General features: G+C 27.5%; 1 protein-coding gene across 2 annotated transcripts in view; it reads left to right on the top strand.

The window, feature by feature from the left end:
* LOC117175987 (oxysterol-binding protein-related protein 9) overlaps window positions 1–18,129 on the top strand; it is a 48,082-nt gene extending 29,953 nt beyond the window's left edge. For both annotated transcript variants that reach the window (XM_033365894.1, XM_033365893.1), the window contains 6 exons: window positions 1,969–1,998; window positions 2,077–2,239; window positions 4,009–4,283; window positions 8,120–8,514; window positions 13,037–13,264; window positions 15,964–18,129. In XM_033365894.1, coding sequence (XP_033221785.1) covers window positions 1,969–1,998; window positions 2,077–2,239; window positions 4,009–4,283; window positions 8,120–8,514; window positions 13,037–13,264; window positions 15,964–16,062 — 1,190 coding nt within the window. In that variant the 3' untranslated portion in view covers window positions 16,063–18,129. The remainder of the gene's footprint in view (window positions 1–1,968; window positions 1,999–2,076; window positions 2,240–4,008; window positions 4,284–8,119; window positions 8,515–13,036; window positions 13,265–15,963) is intronic.
* The last annotated feature ends 3,384 nt before the right edge of the window (window positions 18,130–21,513 follow it).

Here is a 21,513-nt window from a genome sequence, read left to right as displayed (position 1 = left end):
TGTCGCACGTACTATTGATGCTAAAAGAGCAGTGGCTGCCGTGAAACCTTTAAATTAGAAGCTCCAGATTTATTTCTGCAACTTGCGAAATCCGTCGGTGCAATAATGAAGCCAGTACAGGGCCCGTCGAGTTTCACGGCCAATAGGACATTTATCTCGCTAAATTTACTAACCGAACATGGTAGCCTGTGTAGATCGTAGTTTCGCGAGAGCTTTACTGTTTCATCTTTTCTTTTCGTATGGCCAAGGGCCTTTAGGAATGGATACTATTTCTTACTCCCTACAAAGACAAAATGTTGAACACCGAGTTGAACAGTAAGTTTCAACAATTTATGCAAATATGTCTTTCAAAAAACACTATTCTCATAAAATCATCTTCCTTTGTTTCAAAAATATTGGTTTTACTTGTCGTTTTATTGAATGTTAAATTTATGTATTTATTTATTAAAAGAGATATTTATTTAGTAACTGATTTTTTACACCTTTACACATTTATATTTGCGAGGAGCTTTTGAATTCAGAGTTTTAATAATTGCCGAACATTTTTAAGAATTTTGTTATTTAGTACCTTTTATGAGGAAGGAGATAATTATTATTTATTTTGCGTTAGAAAATACGCCCTTAAAATGAGTAACTATGCAAACATTTTTTTGCAGATTTTGGTCATTCTATTTTTTTGAACAAGTTTATTTTTTTAGGAAATTAATACGTCATTTTTTGAAGAATTAGTCTATAAGATTGTAAAAAATTACTGGTTTTTAACATTAATGAAGGAATTACAACATTTTAAATATTTAAACGCAATTACTAGACCAAAGAATTTTTTAATTACAATTTTGTCTTTGAGAGAGCTTATTTCTATTTACTTCTTACAAATTGTCTTCTTTTATTTACAACCTAATTTCCAAATCATCTTTTAAAATGCAAAGCGATATTTAATGAACATAATATTCATAAATTATGGTTTAATTTTTTTTTACCCAATTAAATACTTATTTAGTTATTCATTTATTATGCAGCTGTATATATATTTTTATTTCGAGTCTCGTCGAATTTCAGATTCGATTGTCGAGCGCTATCTAAGTTTGATTTTTAATTTGTTAGCTTGAAATGTCAACCTCTTTCTAATTAGGAACATGCTATTTTTGAAAATTCGAATGTTTCCAAATCTATTTAAAATTAAATTTTTCAGCTTTGAGTATCAATACAAATTTTTTCTGATTATAATATGAAGAGAGTACGAATCTAAATCATTTTCAATTCAATTTTCTACACGTTTAAATCTTTACTAACCACTGTCTTAAAAGATTAAAATTTTTACAATATTAATTGTCCTCGAGACCATACAATTCTTTCAAAAAATTACATTATTTCATTAAAAACAAATGCTTTTTTAGATTAGTAAAGTAATGTGTAGGTATCATTCAGAAACAAAAAGTTGATAACAATAATTGAAGTAAAATTTTTAATTTCGAATTTCGTCCCTTTCACTGTTTTTCGGTACAAATCGATTCGAAAGTGTAGATACTTTCATGTTATTTATTAGACTCTATACCCTGTTCAATTTTTTAAGTTCTTAAACTCGAAAAATTTCACATAAATAATTTAATTTTTAATTACAGTCGCTCAGAAGTAATTTTTGATCAAATACAGTTCAAATATTCCAAAGTTATGTTTTAATACATTTGTCTATAAATATTGTAACATATTATGTGAGTAAGAAGTTTTTAAATTTTATTTTTTTTTAAATAATTACTCTTTCTATACAAATTCTGCAATTATACTATTTTCGACTTCTTTTTGGTAATTTTGGAATTGTAGTAAATTATTTCTCGGAATATAATAAATTTGTGGTGCTCAAAAATGAACCTTCAGTTTGTCCTCCCGCATTGTCTAAAAATCGATAAATGTCTAGAAATCTAAACTTTTGCAAGTTTCTAATCTAGATTTATTTTATTTCTGTTTCAGCGTTGTACGAGGAAGAGAGCGAGGAGGAAAGTAAGTATTATAGTGTTATCAATTAATATAATGATATTATTAAAATTAAAAAATTAAATAAAATATATATATTTTTAGTGGATTCCATGGAAAGTCATGGATCAGTTGTTACACATCTCTTGTCACAAGTGAAAATCGGAATGGATTTAACAAAAGTTGCCCTTCCGACATTCATTCTGGAGCGCCGGTCACTTTTGGAGATGTATGCGGATTACTTTACTCATCCTGACCAGTTTGTAAGGTAAGTTATGTAGTTTTTTATATTTTAAAATGATTGACCGAATAGTCTTGAAAATGCATTTTTTTAATAAGAAATTATTCTTTTACTTTTTCTCAGGAATGTAATGAAATTATTATGTGCCTACTCAGGATTGCCGCTGGACCGGGAAATGACCGTGAATTTATTTCTTGACCGGGAAGTTTAAAACTTTTTCGAAACAAAATTTGACCTAGTTTGATTTTAAAAGTTATTTAAGTAATCAGTTGAATTTTGATATTTTTCAATTATGATATAATTCAGTTTATAATGTGTGATTCGAAAATCTTTCACTTACAAATTTTCCATTTTTGATTCTAATTGTTAAGCGCACATTGTTCATTTAAAGAATTTTATAATGCAGTTTTAGACTTAAACAATTAAAAATTAGGAGCGTTTGAAATCGACAATTTTGGATAAAAAAACGTATTTAGTTGATCAGTTGGAAGTCTCAGCAGTTAAACAAATGTTAACACCAGATTGAAACTTTATAAATATTTTCAATTTAAAAATAACTTCATAGTTATATATTCATAATTAAAGAATTCTATTAAATTTAAAATATTCTTTTAGTCTAGAATTTAAAAATTAAAAAAATTGTTAATTAAGAAAAGTAAGATCTGAAAAGATTATAAATTGAGTTAAAACTTAAAATGATTTCAAATAATTTAGGGGAAGTTTTACGTATACCGACAAAATCGGACTATTCGTACCAATATTTCGGTGCAAATAGCCCACGGCCTAATTTAAAATAAAATCTAGCTGTTTGCAGATTTCGAACAGAAAATTTAGAAGCTTTTTAAGAACTATGAAAAGCTTCAAAAGAATAGAAAACATTTTCTTAAGATTCCTATGAAAATTGAAAATGACTTTTTATTTTGAAAAATTAATTTTAGGAGAATATTGAAAAATATTTTAAAACTTGTCAAAAATTAATCTGGAACATTTTAAAGAAATATCTTTTATTTTACAAGATGCAAAAAATCGTTTAAGGAAGAATTCGAATCATTAAAAAAAAATGTTAAGAAGCTCTGAACAAATTAAAAATTAATCTATAATTGGAATAAATGTAAAACAACAAGTAGATGTTTCAAGATTTTGAAATAAAATTTTGAAGCTTTTTAAGGATGTTAAAACTATTTAAAATGGAAATAATTAAAATTTTCATTTAAGAAGTGTTCAGTTTATAACAATTACTTGAAATGATTTGCAGCTCTGTTTTTATTACTCAAAATGGAAGAAAAGAAGCTTTAGAATTCGAATTGTTTAATTTCATTGACCGTGAAAAATGTTTGCGAAACGGTGAAAAAACCGGGAAATGACCCTGCTACTTCTCAAATACAATTGTTTTTTATAAATATCATATTAATGTTTAAGTAATGTTTTGAGGAACACATTCCTTTTTTAACTGAAGGTATTCTTAAATATTTTCCTTCTCCCTTGAAGCGTCAACTAACAATATCCATTTACTTTTAATCAATATCCAAACCTATTTTAGGAACGTCCTATCCTATATGTAGAACAAATTTTTATTTATTAATACTATGTATCTTTAAATAGAAAAACAGATCCACATTAACCCGAATATGAATCTTGGTGAAAAATAAATGATCGAAAATAATTTCAACTGTTAAATAAACAAGTCTTTTTGGATAATTTTTAGATTTTTAATATTAAAAAATTCAATTGCTAAAATAATGTTTATTTATAACATGTATATTGTTAATAATGTTATTATTTTTTATTAATTTCAGCATAGCCGATATGCCAACTCCTAGAGATAGAATGGTGCAAGTAGTTCGGTGGTACCTTTGCAGTTTTCACGCTGGTCGTAAATCTGGTGTTGCCAAAAAACCATACAATCCAGTTTTAGGGGAAGTTTTTCGATGTCACTGGGACCTTATGAACGAGAAGGAACAAGATAATTTATCAAAACCTGGAGCCAAACTCGTGAAAGAAGGTCCCATACCTTGGTGCACTGAAAATCAACTTTCTTTCATCGCTGAACAAGTGTCGCATCATCCTCCAGGTTTGTACCATTTAAATTTAAACTCTTTTCAAGTTTTCTTACTTGATTTATTTAATAATTAATTATTTTATTTTAGTCAATTAATATTTGATGTATATTTCCATAGATTATTGAAAGAGTCTTTGAATTTTAAATTTTTCTCTGAAACGTACCAAATTAAAAAAATAATTTATTGTTCAATCCCTAGTAATAAAATAGTTTCAGTTTGAAGGCCTCAAAATAGAAATTCTTAAATGTTTTTATCATTTTTAATGTTTTAGTTTGAAAATATATCTTTTAAATTAAGATCATTTAACTTAAGTGGCTTCTAATTATAAATGATTATATTTTGAATGTTTCAATTTAAAATATATTTCAAAGAATTCAAATTTATAATTTTTCCATCTGAAATACTGTGATTTGCAATTCAGTTTTGATCAATCATGGATGATTGTCAAAAAAATGACCTGAGTGTAATTCATTTTCCACTTTTCCTTTGGACAATAAATTTTTTCTGAGTGTATGTTAGAGTACTTATATCCTTACATCATTTTTTAAATAATTAAGATTCACAGATATCGCTTATATTGAGTTGAGAAAATAAAAATCGCGATTGGTGTTGAATATCTTAGATTTGAGAATTTTAAAAAGCACTTAAAAATCTGTACCAGAAGATTTTTGTCTGGTCACTCTGCACTATTGTTTTAGGATAAAACTCGAAAATAATTATTCAAACTATTTATAATAGGGGCTAAAATTGTTAATTTTATACTTATGAAGATTTTAGTGTAATTAAAGATCAATTTATGAATGTGGATTCCAAATAAGAGTTAATAACAATAATTATTTTTTATAAAATGTCCGGCCACGCTCGATATTAATTATAAAATAAAGAATGTTTTGAAATTCTGAAGTCAAAATCCAATAAATCGTGAAAATAATATTTGAGGCAGCTTAAAAAATTTTGTTGTATTCGAAATTTTCATTGTCAAAAATGTTCAATTTTTTGGAAATCGCCCTTATATTAAATATTGCTGACTTTTTTTTTTTAAATTTGATTGATTTGAAGAAATATTTTTAAACGAGAAAAATATGGGCTTGGAACTTCTCTATGGCGGTAATAAAAGTATCAAAAATAGCCTTTCGGAAGAGAAAATTATCTCATGGAAATGAAGTTTTAAAAATTGAGTATTTTAGAATTAGTTTTTAGTATTAATACTTTAGAAATTAATCAGTTAATTATTTAAAATCTCAAAACTATAATTTCAAATTGAAAATTATCACAAAGCACGGTGAACCTCAAACAACTTTAACCTAAAAAAGACTTGACAAGAAGCTTTTTTACGGAATATTATTCTTACACAGCAGGCGCAAATTTTGCAAAAAAAAAAAAGATAATCGTGTGAGCGCTTTTTTCAGAATTTTTTGAAATTTGAACCGTTAAACACTGTTGAATCCTAAATTCAAATCTATGAATTATCGAGTTTTAAGTTTTAAGCGTTCACAATTGAATAATTTAACAAGAAAGTCCAAATAAAAGACATTTTAATTTAAAGCGTTCAAAGTTTGTCAATGTAAAATTAAATATTATATATAAGAAATGGTTTGGTATCGAAAAATCGTTAAAATAGTAAAATTTCATATTGAATTCCAAGTTGTATTCAATTTACATGTTTGTTTTAAATCGGATTTAAACGGTTAGTACTGAAATTCCTTCAAAATAAATATTGCAGGCCTCGCAGACCGTCCGTATATCCTCTATTGTACCCTATTTTCAAGAATATGGTTCCAAGAGTCAGGAATTACAAAAAAAGTAGAAAATCAGGGAATTTCTTTTTTTTTGGAAATATGTCAGAGTATTGTGAAAGATTTCGAAATATTTTTAGAAATTCTAAGGAATTTTCAAGAACTTTTAAAAGTTTGAAAGGATTTTTTAAAAATTAATTATTTGTATTCATTTGAACCGATTTCAAAACGCTTGAAATATTTTAGAATAAAGAATTTCATTGAATTTTGCAAGATATAGAACAATTTTACAGGTTTTAAAATATTGTAAAAGATTCCAAAGGGATTTTATAAAGTGGCCGAATATTTTAATGATGAAAATATCATAGTATTTAATAGGATTTTATAATATTTTAGTGAATTTTAAAGAATTTATTGAAGAGAAGTGAGGTATTTCTTGGGGTTTCAAAGATTTGAAGACTTTTTAAATTATATTTGGGAATTCACCCTCAATTATTATTCATTTATCCTGAATTCATTAAAATTCTTTTGAATTCTTATTAATTTTTTAAATTCAATTGATAAAATGCTCAAAAGATTTGAATATATTTTTTTAATTCCTTGGGATTTTCAAGAGCTTTAATAAATTTCAAAGGATTTCAAAGAATTTATTCACAATTCACAATTCGCCCTTAATTATTATTAATTTATCCTGAATTCTTTTTAATTCTTTTTAGCTTGCCAATTCAAATATTTAGATAAAATTTTTTTGTTTTTCTGAATATTAATCTTTTTTATTTGAAAATTCATCTTTGTAGGTTTAAAATTTAATTATTTTGTTCCAAATTTACCTTTTTTAGTCAAAAATTCAACTGTCTTCTAAAAAATGGTCTTTTTGGCTTGAAAATTCAACTATTTGGTAGATGATCAATCTCTTTTTTTTTTTAATTTGATCATTTGGTTAGAAATTCATCTTTTTTGGTTTAAAATTCAATTATTTTATTCAAAAGTCATATTTTTTGGTCGAGAATTCAACTGTTTTTATTGAACATTCATCTTATAGAATGAAAATTCATCTTCCTTGCCAAAAAAACTTATCTATTTTGTTGACAGTTTAACTGACTTCTCACCTTAAATTCTTATTGATTGTTTTTTTAATTCAATTTGATTTGTTATGAATTTCACCGAATTCATCTCGTTTTCCTTAAATTCCTGTAAATTCACTCAAATTTTACTGAAATCAATGGAATTTTTTCGATTTTTAAAATTATTTTCCATTCATGTAAATTCCTTTTTTGGTTATCGATTAGTAGGATTTCAAAGATTTGAATTTGTTGAGTTCACCCCGAATTCTTTTGAATTCTTTGGAATTCGCTTGGATTTTTTTAATTTACTTGAATTCCAAATTTATTCAATTTTATTTTATTCAATTGATTTTCTTAAATTTTTAAAATTTTTATTTAATTGTTACTAAATTATTTTGACCTCACCTTGATTTCTTAGGCATTTCATTAAATTCTTTTGAATTCCCTTGCATTTTTCTAAGCTCGTTTCAAATTTACTGAATTCAATAAATTTTTTTTCATATTTTTAAATTGTTATTAGTTTGAATTTTTTAATTCACCTTAAATTGTTATGAATATAATCGAATTTTTCTCGTTTACATTCAATTCCTCTAAATTCATTCCAATTTTATGGAACTCAATGGAATTTTTTTCATTTTTAAAATTGTTTCCAATTCATTGGAATTATTTTGAATTTAACTTGAATTGTTTTGAAGTCACATGAATTTATCCTTTTGTTATCTTTTGAGCTCGAAAAAATCACCATATGAATGTGACAAAAAGTACCTTTTGGTCCATATATTTTATCCCATAGCAATTGCGAGGAATTTAAAAAAAATTAAGTGACTTAAATTTAATTTATTTAAATTTTGAAGACGTACATTTGAATCTAGCTCAATTTTAGTTCAGAGTAATAAATTAGATTAGAATGCTCAAAATTAGTTTGAATATCATTTTTTTCGATTTCAACATTTCTAAAATCGAATGTTTTAAACTCTAAACGCAATACCGATTTTCTTGCGTAATTTATTGATTTATTTTATTAAGCAATATTTTCATTTTTTTCAGTAAGTGGATTCTATGCGGAACATGTTGGAAAGAGAATCAGTTTCGGTGCTCACGTGTGGACAAAAAGCAAATTTTTAGGATTAAGTATAGGTGTACATAATGTAGGAAAAGGTTGGGTGACCGTGTTAGATCACGGGGAAGAATACGTCGTAACATTTCCCAATGGATACGGACGATCGATTTTGACAGTTCCGTGGATTGAATTGGGTGGAACAACCACGATAACTTGCGCTCAAACTGGATTCAATGCTACCGTAGAATTTTTGACTAAACCATTTTATGGCGGAAAACGTAATCGAATTAGCTGCCAAGTGAATCAACCAGCAGACAAGAAGCCTTTCCTTGTAATTAATGGAGAGTGGAATGGAGTGATGGAAGCAAAATGGGCTGACGGGGCAAGTTTTAATCAACTTTTAATTCTTGTTTCATCAAAATTGTGAAGTAATTTATTAAAAAAGCTTAGATTGATTAGAAGGCTTCAGAAAGTTGCATTAGGCGCATCAAATTTTGGATCATAATGAAAAAAAAAAACTTTTTAACAATCCTCATTCAGCTTGAAGGATTCAGTATCTAGATGAACAATATTTCCTTTAGAACTGTTAAAGTTGTCAACTTGGAATTATTCAATAATGAAGGCTTTAAATTTGAGGTTGTATAATTTGAATATGAAATTATTCATTTTTTAATCATTCAGACTACAGAGCAAAAATATGCTTGAAACATGGAAAATGGGATGATTAAATTTTCAACGCAATAGTTGAATTGAAATCTAAAAGAGACGAATTTTCTACCTAAAGACGAATTTTGAATAGAAGAGTTGTGTTTTCAAATTAAAAAATGAAGTTGTTTCAAGAACAGTTAATTTTCGAACACGAAAGAATAATTTAAAATGAAAAACAAATATAATATTTTTCAATCAACAATTGCATTTAAAATCAAATAGTTTAAGACGTTTCAAGCACTTCTGAACGAAATAATAGAATTTTAAACCTAAAAAGATGCATTTTCAACCAAATGGTCGAATTTTCAAATAAAAGAGATTGATCTGCAACTAAAAAACATTTTCAACCAAATAGTTGCATTTTTAAGCCAGAGACCAATTTTTTAAGAAAGCAGTTGAGTTTTTGACCAAAAAGATGAATTTTAAACAAAACAATTGAATTTTACACCAACAAAGATACCATTTTCAAAAAATAGTTTAATTCTCAAGCCAGAAATATCAATTTTTTATAAAATAGTTGAATTTTCGGTAAAAAAATATGATAGTTGAACAAAATAATTGTATTTTAAACCTATGAAGATGAATTTTCAACTAAATGGTCAACTTTTTAAATAAAAGAGATTAAACATTAACCAAACCAATTTTTAAATAAAATAGTTTAATTGCTACTGCCAAAAAGACCAATTTTTTGTAAAACAGCTGAGTTTTCGAATTAAAAATATGAATTTGGAACAAAATAATTAAAATTTAAACCTACAAAGGTGAATTTTCAACCAAACGGTCGAATTTTCTAATAAAAGAGATTGATCCTCAATCAAAAACCATTTTGAACCAAACAGTTGAAATTTCAAACAAAAAAAGACCAATTTTTTTAGAAAATAGTTGGATTTTCGACCAAATAGATTACTTTTCAAAAAAATAATTGAATTTCACACCTACAAAGATGAATTTCCAACCAAATGGTCGGATTTTCAAATAAAAAAGATTAATCTTCAACCAAACCCCATTTTCAACCAAATAGTTGCATTTTCAGCCCAAAAATATCCATTTCAAAATACAATTGAATTTTAGAGAGAGAAAAATGCCTTTTGAACAGAATAATTGAATTTTAAACCTACAAAGATTAATTTTTAACCAGATCGTCGAATTCTTTAATAAAAGAGATTAAAATTTAGGATATTTAAATAGGAAAACCATCCAATGTAAAATCCTTTTTTAACGTCCAACAATCAAATTGATGAAAAGAATTCCTGAAAATAAAATCAAGAATCGAACGACCAAATTTGGACAACCACCACAAAATGTTCCCATTGGAATCTGAAAAAAGGAACACTTCTCTCCCCTCCTTTCCCCCTAAAAAAGAAAAAAAGAAAAAAAGAAAATTATTCATCCATACTTTGGACGAAAATTCAACATTTATAAAACAAAAATGTTGAATTTTTCAAGCCAATAAGACCAATTTTTTTATAAAACGATTAAACTACCAACCTGAGAAGTTGAATTTTCAAATAATAGATCAATTTCAACCATGAAATATGAATTTTTAAACAAACGGTTGAACTTAAAACAAATAATTTTAAACAAAACAGTTGAATTTACAACCATAGTTTGGTATGGCTTTGTGTAATAAACTTTAAATAAAAGCAGACAAATTTTATAATCAAATAGATGCGTTTTTCACTAAGTTGTTAAATTATCATGCCAAAAATATAATTTTTTTATAATTTAGTTAAATTATTATCAAAAAATTTAATTTTGAGCCAAGAATGATGAATTTTAAACCACAAAATAGTAATTTTCGGCCAAATAGGATGACTTTTTAATAAAATTGTTGAATTTTCAAAATTATGATTACATTTGCAATCAATTGAGACTCCGGATTCAATAATCAAACATAAAATTTTACTAAGCGAGAAGCAAGTCCCCTGGAGGCTTCAAAACAAATTTTCGATTTAAATTTTTTAAAGGACATCCAGACGTGAAAGTTTATTGCGCATCTTTTTTTCTCTAGAAAAAAAGTTGTAATTTTTGTAGTTTTCGAAATAAAGCCAAAAAACTGATTTTTTTGAAAAAGTCGATTTTAATCCGTTTTTCATTTCAACTCGTGCTCAGTGCTTCAGTTTTTGAAATTTTTTAATGGAAATTTCAGGGAATGTGCTCTAGGATGTCCTTCGATTTACAATGTGATGGGAATTCAAAACCATTGTTATTAATTTTTTTCTGATGCTCGGCGCAAATCGAACATTTGTAACTTCCAGCGTTTCGTTTAGCGAGGGAATTTTCAGCAGGCTAATAACTCTCGCCGCAAAAATGCGGAGAAAGGTGTAATAAAGTTTTCTGGAAAGTTTTAGATCAAAATATTTGATAGTTTAGGAGTAGTTATGATTTTAGTGAACTTCAGCGCTGGAGTCTTTGAGCGTACTATGTACTCTGAGACTTTCCACTGTATCACGTTCTCTCGCTATTGAGTTGTTGCTTAAAATATGATATTATGTAATTTTTGAGTGAATAACAGTTAAACGAAAATAAGTTAACAAAATATTCATTAATTTTATTTAATTTTCAATGTATTTTTCCGTTTTCTTTAGATTTAAATGTAGGATTCTCTTACGTACACCTAATGTTTACACCTATATTCGACTTAACCCGTAAGCGTTCTTGAACATGCATTTTGAGTTGCTAGATTTGCAAATGCAATTGCAATTTTTATCTATTCAAATGAAGTATGTATAAATACCTTGTTTTTTTTTTTGCTTTGCTAATATTTCTAGTCCAATTTTTTTCATTTTTGGTTCTTTTTCTTCCTCCAATTGGAGTTTCTAGCAAACTCGATGAAATTTACTTATTTCATTAATCACTTTCAATATTTATACATATATTAACTTAGGAGTCAAATTCAATGTTCCCTATATTTTAAGGAACCTATGAGTTTTCCGAGTTAATCTTAAAAACACTCTGATGTGCAACATCCAGTGATAAGTTAAAGACTAACTGATCTGTTTAATTTTTGAAACAGATTTAGCCAAATTGCAAGACAAGTATGCATAGGTTTGTTTTTAAAATGCATGTTCAAGGTCACTTACGGGTTAAGCCGAATATAGTTGTAAACATTAGGTGTACATAAGAGAATCCTACTTTTAAATCGAAAGAAAACGGAAAATTACATAAAATTCAGGAATATTTTTTCAACTTATTTTCGTCTAACTGTTATACGCTAAAAAATTGCATAATATCATATTTTAAGCAACAACTCACTAGCGAGAGAACGTGACACAGTGGAAAGTCTCAGAGTACGTAGTAGATCCTAAAGCATAGTCCCTGAAATTTTCATTTAAAAATGTCAAAAACTAAAGCACTGAACACGAGTTGAAGCGAAAAACGGATTAAAATTGACTTTTTCAAAAAAGTCAGTTTTTTGGCTTTACTTCGAAAACTACAAAAGATACAGCTTTTTGTCTAGAGGAAAAAAGATGAACAATAAAATTTCACGTCCGCGTATGTCCTTTAAAAATTTGAAATTGAAAATTTGTTTTGAAGCCTCCAGGGGACTTCCTTTTCGCTCGGTAAAATTGTATGTGTGGTTATTGAATCCGGAGTGTCAATTAGTCGAATTTTTAACCAAAAATATCTGGGTTTTCTTATTAGGTTCTATTAATTTTATTAAATTTAAACGATAAAAATCTAAAAAGAGAAATTTTCTTGCAAACATAGGGAAAAAGTGGAATCGTTTAAAAAAGGGAGAATAGTTTGAAGTGTCTTAAGTGAATTTTAAATTAATCGATTTTAAGCGTTTTCAACTTAAGAATGTCCAACTGTCCATACTTGCAATTTGTAAAAAAAAATGAATAATTTTGAATACGAATTAACTTAATTAGAAATTCTTTAATTTTAAACTCTATTAATTAAAAAAATTTCAAGTATAAAATTTTAATGAAAAATGAGGTAATTTTTCTTGTTCTCCATTGAAATGTGACAATTTATTCTAGTTTTGAATTTCATTTTAGACGTTTTATTGTGGTTAAGATTGAAAATAAGTAACGAACTTCTGGAGAGAAAAAAAACGGAAAAAAGTAGATTACTCGCGATTTTCCAAAATAGTCGATAAAGACGCACAATCCGAGCCCTGTATTATAGAAATGAGTGAGGATGTAATTTTTCCGAATTTAATTTTATCTTTATCTGTACCTTGAATTCAGAGAACAGAAATATTTGCCGACGTTCGAGATTTGAAAATAGAAAAGAAGTTGGTGAAGCCTATGTGCGAACAGGAAGATTGTGAGTCCCGTAAAGTTTGGAGAGAAGTGACTATGGGTTTAAGGATTAATGATATGGATAAAGCAACGGCTGCTAAATATAGCATCGAACAAAAACAACGAGACGAAGCAAGAATTCGCAAGGAAGCCAACATCGCGTGGCAAACCAAGGTTAGTAACTAAAAACCTAGGAAAAATTTTTTTTTCGGTTTCATGTTCTGTCCACAATATTTTTCAAGGAATCAATTTTTCTTTTGCTTGAAAGCCAGCATACCGTGGAACTATAAAAATTACGAAAGGCTATTTTCAAACTATTATTTTTTAAATTATTTTTCTTTTAACGCAAAGTGTGACAAAAATGGCTATTTTTGCAGATTTAATTTGTTTTTTATAAAAAAAATGAACTCGATATATATCATATTTAATGAATCAATACTCGGAGAATATAAATATTTTATTTAAAGTTGAAGTTGATTTGTATAAACAATTGGTATGAATAATCAATAATCATAAATTGATATACAAAATAAAATTAGTATAAATTTTTTTTCATCTATAATTGCTGAGATACAAAATATTTCTTGGATTGAAATAGCCCAATGGAATATTTATGCTTAAAATTGTTAATACAAATAATAATTGTTAATTATGAAAAGTTTTTAGGCGTCAACTCTCTTTTTTATAAATAAATGTCAGCAAATATATAGTTGGACAAATTTTTTTCCCACAGAAAATGACGTAGTTGTTTATTTGTTTACACCAATTCATTATAAAAATTAACATCAGCATTAAATACATTTTTCATGTTCTCTAAGTATATCTGCATTAAATATTAAAACTAGAGAATTTATTTGTTCGAGAAAAAGAGATCAAATCTACAAAATTGCCCTTTTGCCACACTTTTCGTTAAAGGAACAATTAAAAAAAAAACAATAATTTTAAAATCGTCTTCGAAATAGTTATTTGTATTTTTCATCTTTAGTGCCAAAGCAGTGTTGTGGACATTATTTTTAAAAAAGTGTTAAATCTTTTGAAAATCGCATTTATTCAATGTATTAATTATTTAAGAAATACAGATGCGTTTAAATTTAAAATTTGCCCAAAAAGTCTTCAAAATTACACAAATTTAAATATGAAGTCTTCAAAATTCAATTTTCAAGTTTGAGAATTCAAAGTAAAACAATCAATTGTAAATAGAATATTTTAGGAATTAAAAAATAACCAATGTTAAATTAAACATTGAATATTATGCAATTTTAAATTGAAACCCTCTTAAGTTGAATAATTTAATTTCAAAATCTTAAAAATTCAACAACAAATTCAAATTTTTAGTTTTCCAAACAGAAAATCTCCAGATGTATTACTATTATTATCGTTGTAAATTTTAAATATAAATTATACAATTTTGAGCCTTTCAATTTTAAATTGTTCAATTTCTAAGGTTTCTAACGTTTATATTTTTATTAACATGTCATTGTAAAAGACTATAAATGAAAAATTAAAAACTGTTAAACAATTTGCACTTTTAACAAATGTTTGAAAAGTACAATTCGGAATAAAAGTAAAAAAAGTGATTGGCTGCGTTTAAAAAAAGCAATACAAACTGTAGCTTTTAAATTCGTTCCATTCTGAATCAAAAATTGAAATTAAATTAAGACCTTTATAATTATATGGTTTACAAGATGGTCCTTGGACCGAAAACCTAGAAAACCGAGAAATAACCGGAATTTTATGAGAGCGGGAAAATCGGGAAATGACAGTAAATTTATTTTTTTACCGGAAATTTCACAACATTTTTAGAATAAAAAATCTGTCCAACTTTGATTTTAACCGCTTTTTAAGTAATGAGTTGAATTTTGAACTTTTTGAATTATATCATTCAGTTGAGAGTGCGTAATTTGAAAATTTCTCACTTAAAAAATGTTACATTTTAGATTTAAAATTTTTAAGCGTAGATTTTAATTTAAAGAATTTAAAAATGCATTAAATAATACAAAATTAGAAGCATCAAAAATCGAAGATTTTCGATAGAAACATATTTAGTTGAACAGCTGTAAATATAAAATAATTTCATCACTTTTAAAATTGAGTTTTTAATTAAGGATTGAAAAAGTGATTAAAAATTGATTTTACAAGACGATTCGGAATCTGTTCACAATTTTAGACTTTCTGGATTTTAACGTTAAAAATTAAACTGATTCAATTGGAAAGTCTTAATTAGTTAAACATATGTAATCGCCTGATTGAAACTTTATAAACTATTTTTTACAAACTTCAAACTAATATATTTATAATCAAGTGCTTTAATTAAATTTTTAAAATGATTTCAGTCTAAAATTTTTAATTTTTAAACCGTTTAATTTGTAATGTTTCAATTAAGAAAAATAATAATTACTTAATATTTAGAGATACCTGATTGTTCATTTAAAATTAGCAATTATAAATTAAACATTCAAAACTAAACAAAAAAACTAATTTTTAGGTCAAATTCTTGAATTTTGATGTACAAATTACAATTAGGCCTCACGGTCTAATTTAAAACAAAATATAGATTTTGGCCAATTTATAAACTTTTTAAGAATTTTGAAAGGCTTCAGAAGAATAAAAAACATTTCCATGAAAAAATGAAGATGATTTAGAAAGACTTACAAAATTATCAAAAATGAATGTGAAACATTTTGAGGAAATTTTTTCAATTTGGCAGGATTAAAAAAAAAATTGTTAGGAAAAATTCGAACAAAATGTCAAACTCGTTAGCTTTTATATAAAAATTCTTCTATAAATATTTAAAAAAAAATGGTTCTTTTCTTGATTTGTTTTATTATTCCGGGAAAAATTCAAATAATTAACTTCTAATTATTTTTCAACAGTTATTCAAAGAAACCAAAGAGGGCGGATATGCTTACGTAAAACCTCTCGCAGATAGATTGCTTGCCAAAACAGACGAAACGTCAGTGGCGAGTTCATGAACAGGTAATGATGAAGTCGATTGTAATTCATCATTCGCACAGTAATAATAAAAACGAGCCTAATTCCATTTCGTCATACGTGACTCTGTAAGCCTGTACATATTTAAATAATTGTTAACAAAATTGCGTTTCAAAATCTACATCTATCTTTAATTAATTATTATTAACCCTTAATGAAAAAGATACCAAGCACTAGTTTTAATATTGCTAACTCTCAAAAAAAAAAAATTGTGCTAACTGAAAAAATTGATGAAACTAGTAAATTGTAAATTTATGTATACTGCGAGGGTTAATATTAATTCAAACTTTTTTTAAACTAAATTCTTTTTATCCTAATACATATTCTACGGATGTTTCTTATACAGTACAATAAGTTTTCTGATAATCCTCCGTACTTCCAAGTACTAATTTTGATTTTGATTTCAATTTAAAGATGAAGTTCGATTCGAATCCAATTTCACATTCGAATTACATTTAATTGAAAACACTTATGTCGTTCCAGCGATTTTTTAAATTTATTACATTTTTATACGTAATGAATTGCATAAGCGTGAAATTTAAATTAACTGCGAGTTTATGTACAAACTTTAGATTAGAGGCGTTAAAATGTAAAAATAAGTATTCTAGTAGAAAGTAGATGCATCGTTTGTTACATTACATTAATGTAATAAATATAAGAGCGTTTGCAGTTTGCAAAAAAAATTCATATTAAATAGCCATCTCACCTACAGTTCAATTACTACTTATTATTTTCACTAGGAATTTTAATTTTCTGTGAGATTATTTACGTGACTGTAGTTGATATTTGCAAAGGTGACAGGGTAAGTGTTTAATAAATCAGAAATTTCCGAATTGCTTAAATAAATTTCGAGAACTGAGTGCCAAGTGAGATTTTAGTATGAAAATCACTTTAGACATTAGTTATAAAAGCAAATTTTAGTTACGCAAGACTAACTCTAAATACTGATTATAGTTGTAGATTTTCTTCTGAAAAAATCCTGTAAATAAGATGGATTATTATAGTTTAATATTTTTTATATTCTAGTATTTAATTCAGATTAATTGCTTTCTTCTCTCAATTTTTAAATAATTGGTAGTAATGCTTCGAACTCTTGATATTAACTGCAAAGTAGAAGCGATAGAAAGTTTAAAAAAGCTTTTAATCCCTAGATATAAAATATTCAAATTGTACAATCATTTCAGAAAAATAGAAAGAGTGGGGCCGAGTTTGATTTCTAGATTCTTTTATTGTTGAAAGAGATAATATTTTGAGTATGTCAAATCTTTAATGAGTGGGTGACATTTTTTACTTGTAATTCAAATACAATAAAACATTCTAAAGTTGATTCTGATAAAAAGCAGAAATTAAGCTTGTTAAAGAATTAGTCTGTACAGGGCTTAAGAGTGCACGTATATAAGTGGCCTTTAAAAACTGAACCTGAAAATAAAAGCAATAATATTAAGGCTACCAACCGTATATCGTTCAGAAAGGCGTAGTACTTGAAAATTGTTGTAAATTTAGAGAAGCAAGTGAGGATGGTATATTTTTATTTAATAGCTTGTGCTGCATGTGTCAGAATTTAAATTTGTAGAATTGCCAAAATCAGGGAAAAATATTTGATGTTGAGAAAAATCTATCAATAACTTATGATGCGCAAAACATCGAAAGTATATTGGAAAAAAGTATTTTATTACTTTATTTGAATTTCGACTTGGGTTTGTAATAAGGATTCCAGAAATACCTACTTCTTAACTTGCTTTAAATTGTTTAAGTTTTAAAAAGGAAAAAATTGTAATTTGTTTTATTTTATCTGACTTTCAAAATCGTGTTTCGCGGAATAGTGATACTTGAAGAAGTACTCGGCACATTTAATTAAAATGTAGCAAACCTGTACAGAAAAATTGTGGACATTGTTGAAAAATGTAAATGTAGGTACCTGTAGTTTTTTGTCAAAAAGTAGATTTGAAGGAAACCTTATGTTTCCTTTAGGACATTAGTCTTACATTTTAAGTGAAGTTAAACTGCATAGAACTATTGCATGATGAATGGTATAAAGAAAGCTGTTATCTTTTTTCTGAATAAATTGTTTTTTAAAATAAACGATTTCGAAATTTTACTTTAGGTCCTTATTGCTTATAATTGGGATTTCTTCAATTTTAGGTTGAAGTAATTTTATTATAAACAATTTTAAATATACGATTTATTTTTGATACGTTACCAGTTTCTAGGTGGAGGCGGTCGCGGGCAAAACTATGGTTGCTAAGAGGAGGAATCATATTTCAGACTTTACAGTCTTTCCCCTATTCTCCTCTTTCCCCCCCTTTTTTTAAGAATTCTTTTTTCTTCTGTTTTCAAGAAAATTTCCCTTTTTCTACGTTTCTTGTTTTTTTTTTTGCTTAAATTGTAACTGAATAAATAGAAACCAAAGAGAAAATTCAACTATTTTTGGTCGAAAAGTCTACTATTATATTTTTTTTTGGAATTTATCTCGTTTACCATCTTTTTTAAAATAAAAAATCCAAATACTTGATTAAAAGTTGAACTTCATGTTAAAACTTTATTTTTGTGGATAACGATTCATTTCTTTAGTTGAAGACGTAAGTATTCAATTTTATATAATTAATCTTGTCAGTTAAAAAATCATTTTTCGGATTGAAAATTGAATTTTTTCTTCTTATTTGGTTGAAATCGACTATTTTCTATTTCGAATTCAAATTTTTTCGGTTAAAGTATTTTTTAGAAAATTCTTCTATTGTTAAAAATTAACTTTTTGGTTGAAAATTAATTTTTTTTATTGAGAATTAATATTTTAGGTTGAAAATTCACATTCTTGGTTAAAAATTAACTTTTTTTTTACTGAAAATTAACTCTTTTATGAATAATTTTTCTTGAAAAATCAATAATTTTGTTGCAAAATTATGTATTTTCTAGAAAGTTCGCCTGTTTGGCTTGAAATTTTAACGATTTTGTAGAAAGTAAAACTCTGATTGCAAAATAACTTTTTTACAGTTCATATTTTTGGTTGAAAATTAACTTTTGTTGTTAAAAATTAACTTTTTTTGTTGAAAATTCATATTTTTGGTTGAAAGTTAACTTTTTTGTAGATAATTTCTCTTCAAAAACCAACAGTTTTGTTAAAAAATTATGTATGTTGTAGCAATTTCGCCTTTTTGGTTTGCAAATTTAACGATTTTCTAGACAATAAAACCCTGATTGAAAATTAACTCTTTTTGGTTGAAAATTAACTTTTTTGTTGAAAAATCATATTTTTGGGTTAAAAATTCAACTGCCTTTTATATATTTCGTCTTCTTGGCTTAAAAGTTCTACCATTTTTTTTCAAATGACGTATTTTGATTAAAATTCTTCTTTTTTAGTGAAAAATGTAACTGGTTAAAACTTCAACCTTTTTTTGGAAATTGATCTACTTGGTTCCAACCATTCAAAGTTGAAATACCGTTTTAAAAATTCAATTTTTTAAGATTCACAAGTTGAAAATTTAACTTTTTTATTGAAAACTATTGTTGTTTTGCTTGAGTCCGTTACTATTTAGTATCCTATTGGCAGACTTAGAGGAGAAGCTAAAAGGGAAAGGAGGAACGGTTTTGGGTAATAGCAAACTATACTCTCTAGCATACGCGGACGATGTAGTTCTATTAGCAGATGATGAGAAGGGGATGAACCTAATGATGAGAATCTTCGAAAAGTATGTGGGAACAAAAGAGCTGACGGTGAACGTAGATAAGACAAAGGTGATGTGTTTCAGAAATAGAAAGAGCAAAATAAATTACGTTTGGAAGATGAACGGACAAAAAGTGGAAATTGTGGAGGGGTTCTGTTACCTAGGTTTTTGGTTTGAGGCAGAAGGGGGAAACGAGCTGCAGGTGAGGAAAAGACTTGCATGTGCGAGTAAAGGGGCAGATGACAATTCCGCCACAGCTACCTCTGTACCGTTCCCCCACTACGCGGCGTCTACTGACCCTGTCGAGCTGTTGCCAGTGAGCTTGGTCAGCGGGGAGCATTTGTTCCTAATGAGGCCTAAAATATGGAATATAAAATTTTTTAAATTTCACACTTAGTAAATCACAAATATGATATTCGAAATCTACGAATTATAACGATTCCAACGATATGTTGTTTGACTCATAGAGTTGAAAAAAAGTTTATACATGTTTGACTCAGTTAGGTACTTTAAATTATTTTCAGTCGAGAAAATGATCATGTTTGATTTAGGATCATTCATGAAAACAAAATCTTCATCAAATTTAGTTTTTATTTTTAATTTATTTATTTTTTCATGAGTTTCGGCTAAACTTTTAGGAAGTGAGGGTAAAACGCTTTGACGGGCCCTGTATACAGCTTTTCTTACATTCGCTATATCATTTACTTTCAAATTTCGATGATCACTTGTTACACATGAGTTTATAATTTTGGCTGGTTTCTCGCAAGGTTGATCTACTGCTTTTCTTTTTACGCTTGACGAAAGAAATTGGCGTTGCAAAATTTGTTTGTTCACGGGATCATGGTTATGGTATAAATTGCTCAGGCTGTTAATACTTCGCCCGAGTAAAGTAATGGGCCAAGTATGGGGAATAGGAAAGAGAAGGTTCAAGAACGATTGGAGAATGAGGGTCTGGTTGTTTGATACGTTGGTGTGGGCGGTGTTGTCTTATGGTGTGGAGATCTGGGGATGGAAGGAACATAGGAAAGTAGAGAGCATGCATGAGCGATTTCTGAGGTGGGTAATGGGGGTTAGCTGGAGTTGCCCAGGATATATGTTAAAAGAAGAGTTAGGAAGAGAAAATATGGTTACTAGACAAATTAAGAGAGCATGGAGGTTTGAAGAAAAACTAAAAAGGGGAGAGGGAAGTAGAATTGCACAAACATGTTTCGGCGAAATTTGGAACAATGAAGCGAGAGGTAATGTGGGAAATTCAAAATGGGAGGAAGAAAGGAGAAAAATGAGAAGGGTGTGGACATAGAGTTAGAGCTATTGGTTAAACAAGTAGAAGAGAGATGAACAAAGATTATAGATTCGAGGTACAATAGATGGTATATGATGGTCAAAGGGTTGACGGAACCAGAATATCTGCAAAAAATAAATGAGGAAGAAAAATGGAGTAGGGTTGTACGGTTCAGAATGGGAGAAGGAGTGAGAGCATGCAGATATTGGATGGATGAAGAGGAGAATTTATGCAGAGTATGTGGATACGAAATGGAGTCATGGGCACATGTATTAGAGAGATGTACAGCAGAGGAAGAGGGACAGTTGAGTATGAATGAGTGTGTAAGATGGATTTTGGATGGTAGTGGACAGGGAGTGATGTGGATGAAGAAATTGGAGGAAGTGAGGGAAAGCAAGGGAGTAGGGCAGAGCCAAACGGGTGATCCTGAAAAGGGACAGTAAAAAACGAAAATTGTTTTCAATATCGTGGAAAATGCATTTTTTTAT

Source organism: Belonocnema kinseyi, chromosome 7 (genome assembly GCF_010883055.1).
Source record: "Belonocnema kinseyi isolate 2016_QV_RU_SX_M_011 chromosome 7, B_treatae_v1, whole genome shotgun sequence".
NCBI classification, from domain to species: Eukaryota; Metazoa; Arthropoda; class Insecta; order Hymenoptera; family Cynipidae; genus Belonocnema; species Belonocnema kinseyi.
This window is presented reverse-complemented; position numbering and strand designations above follow the sequence as displayed.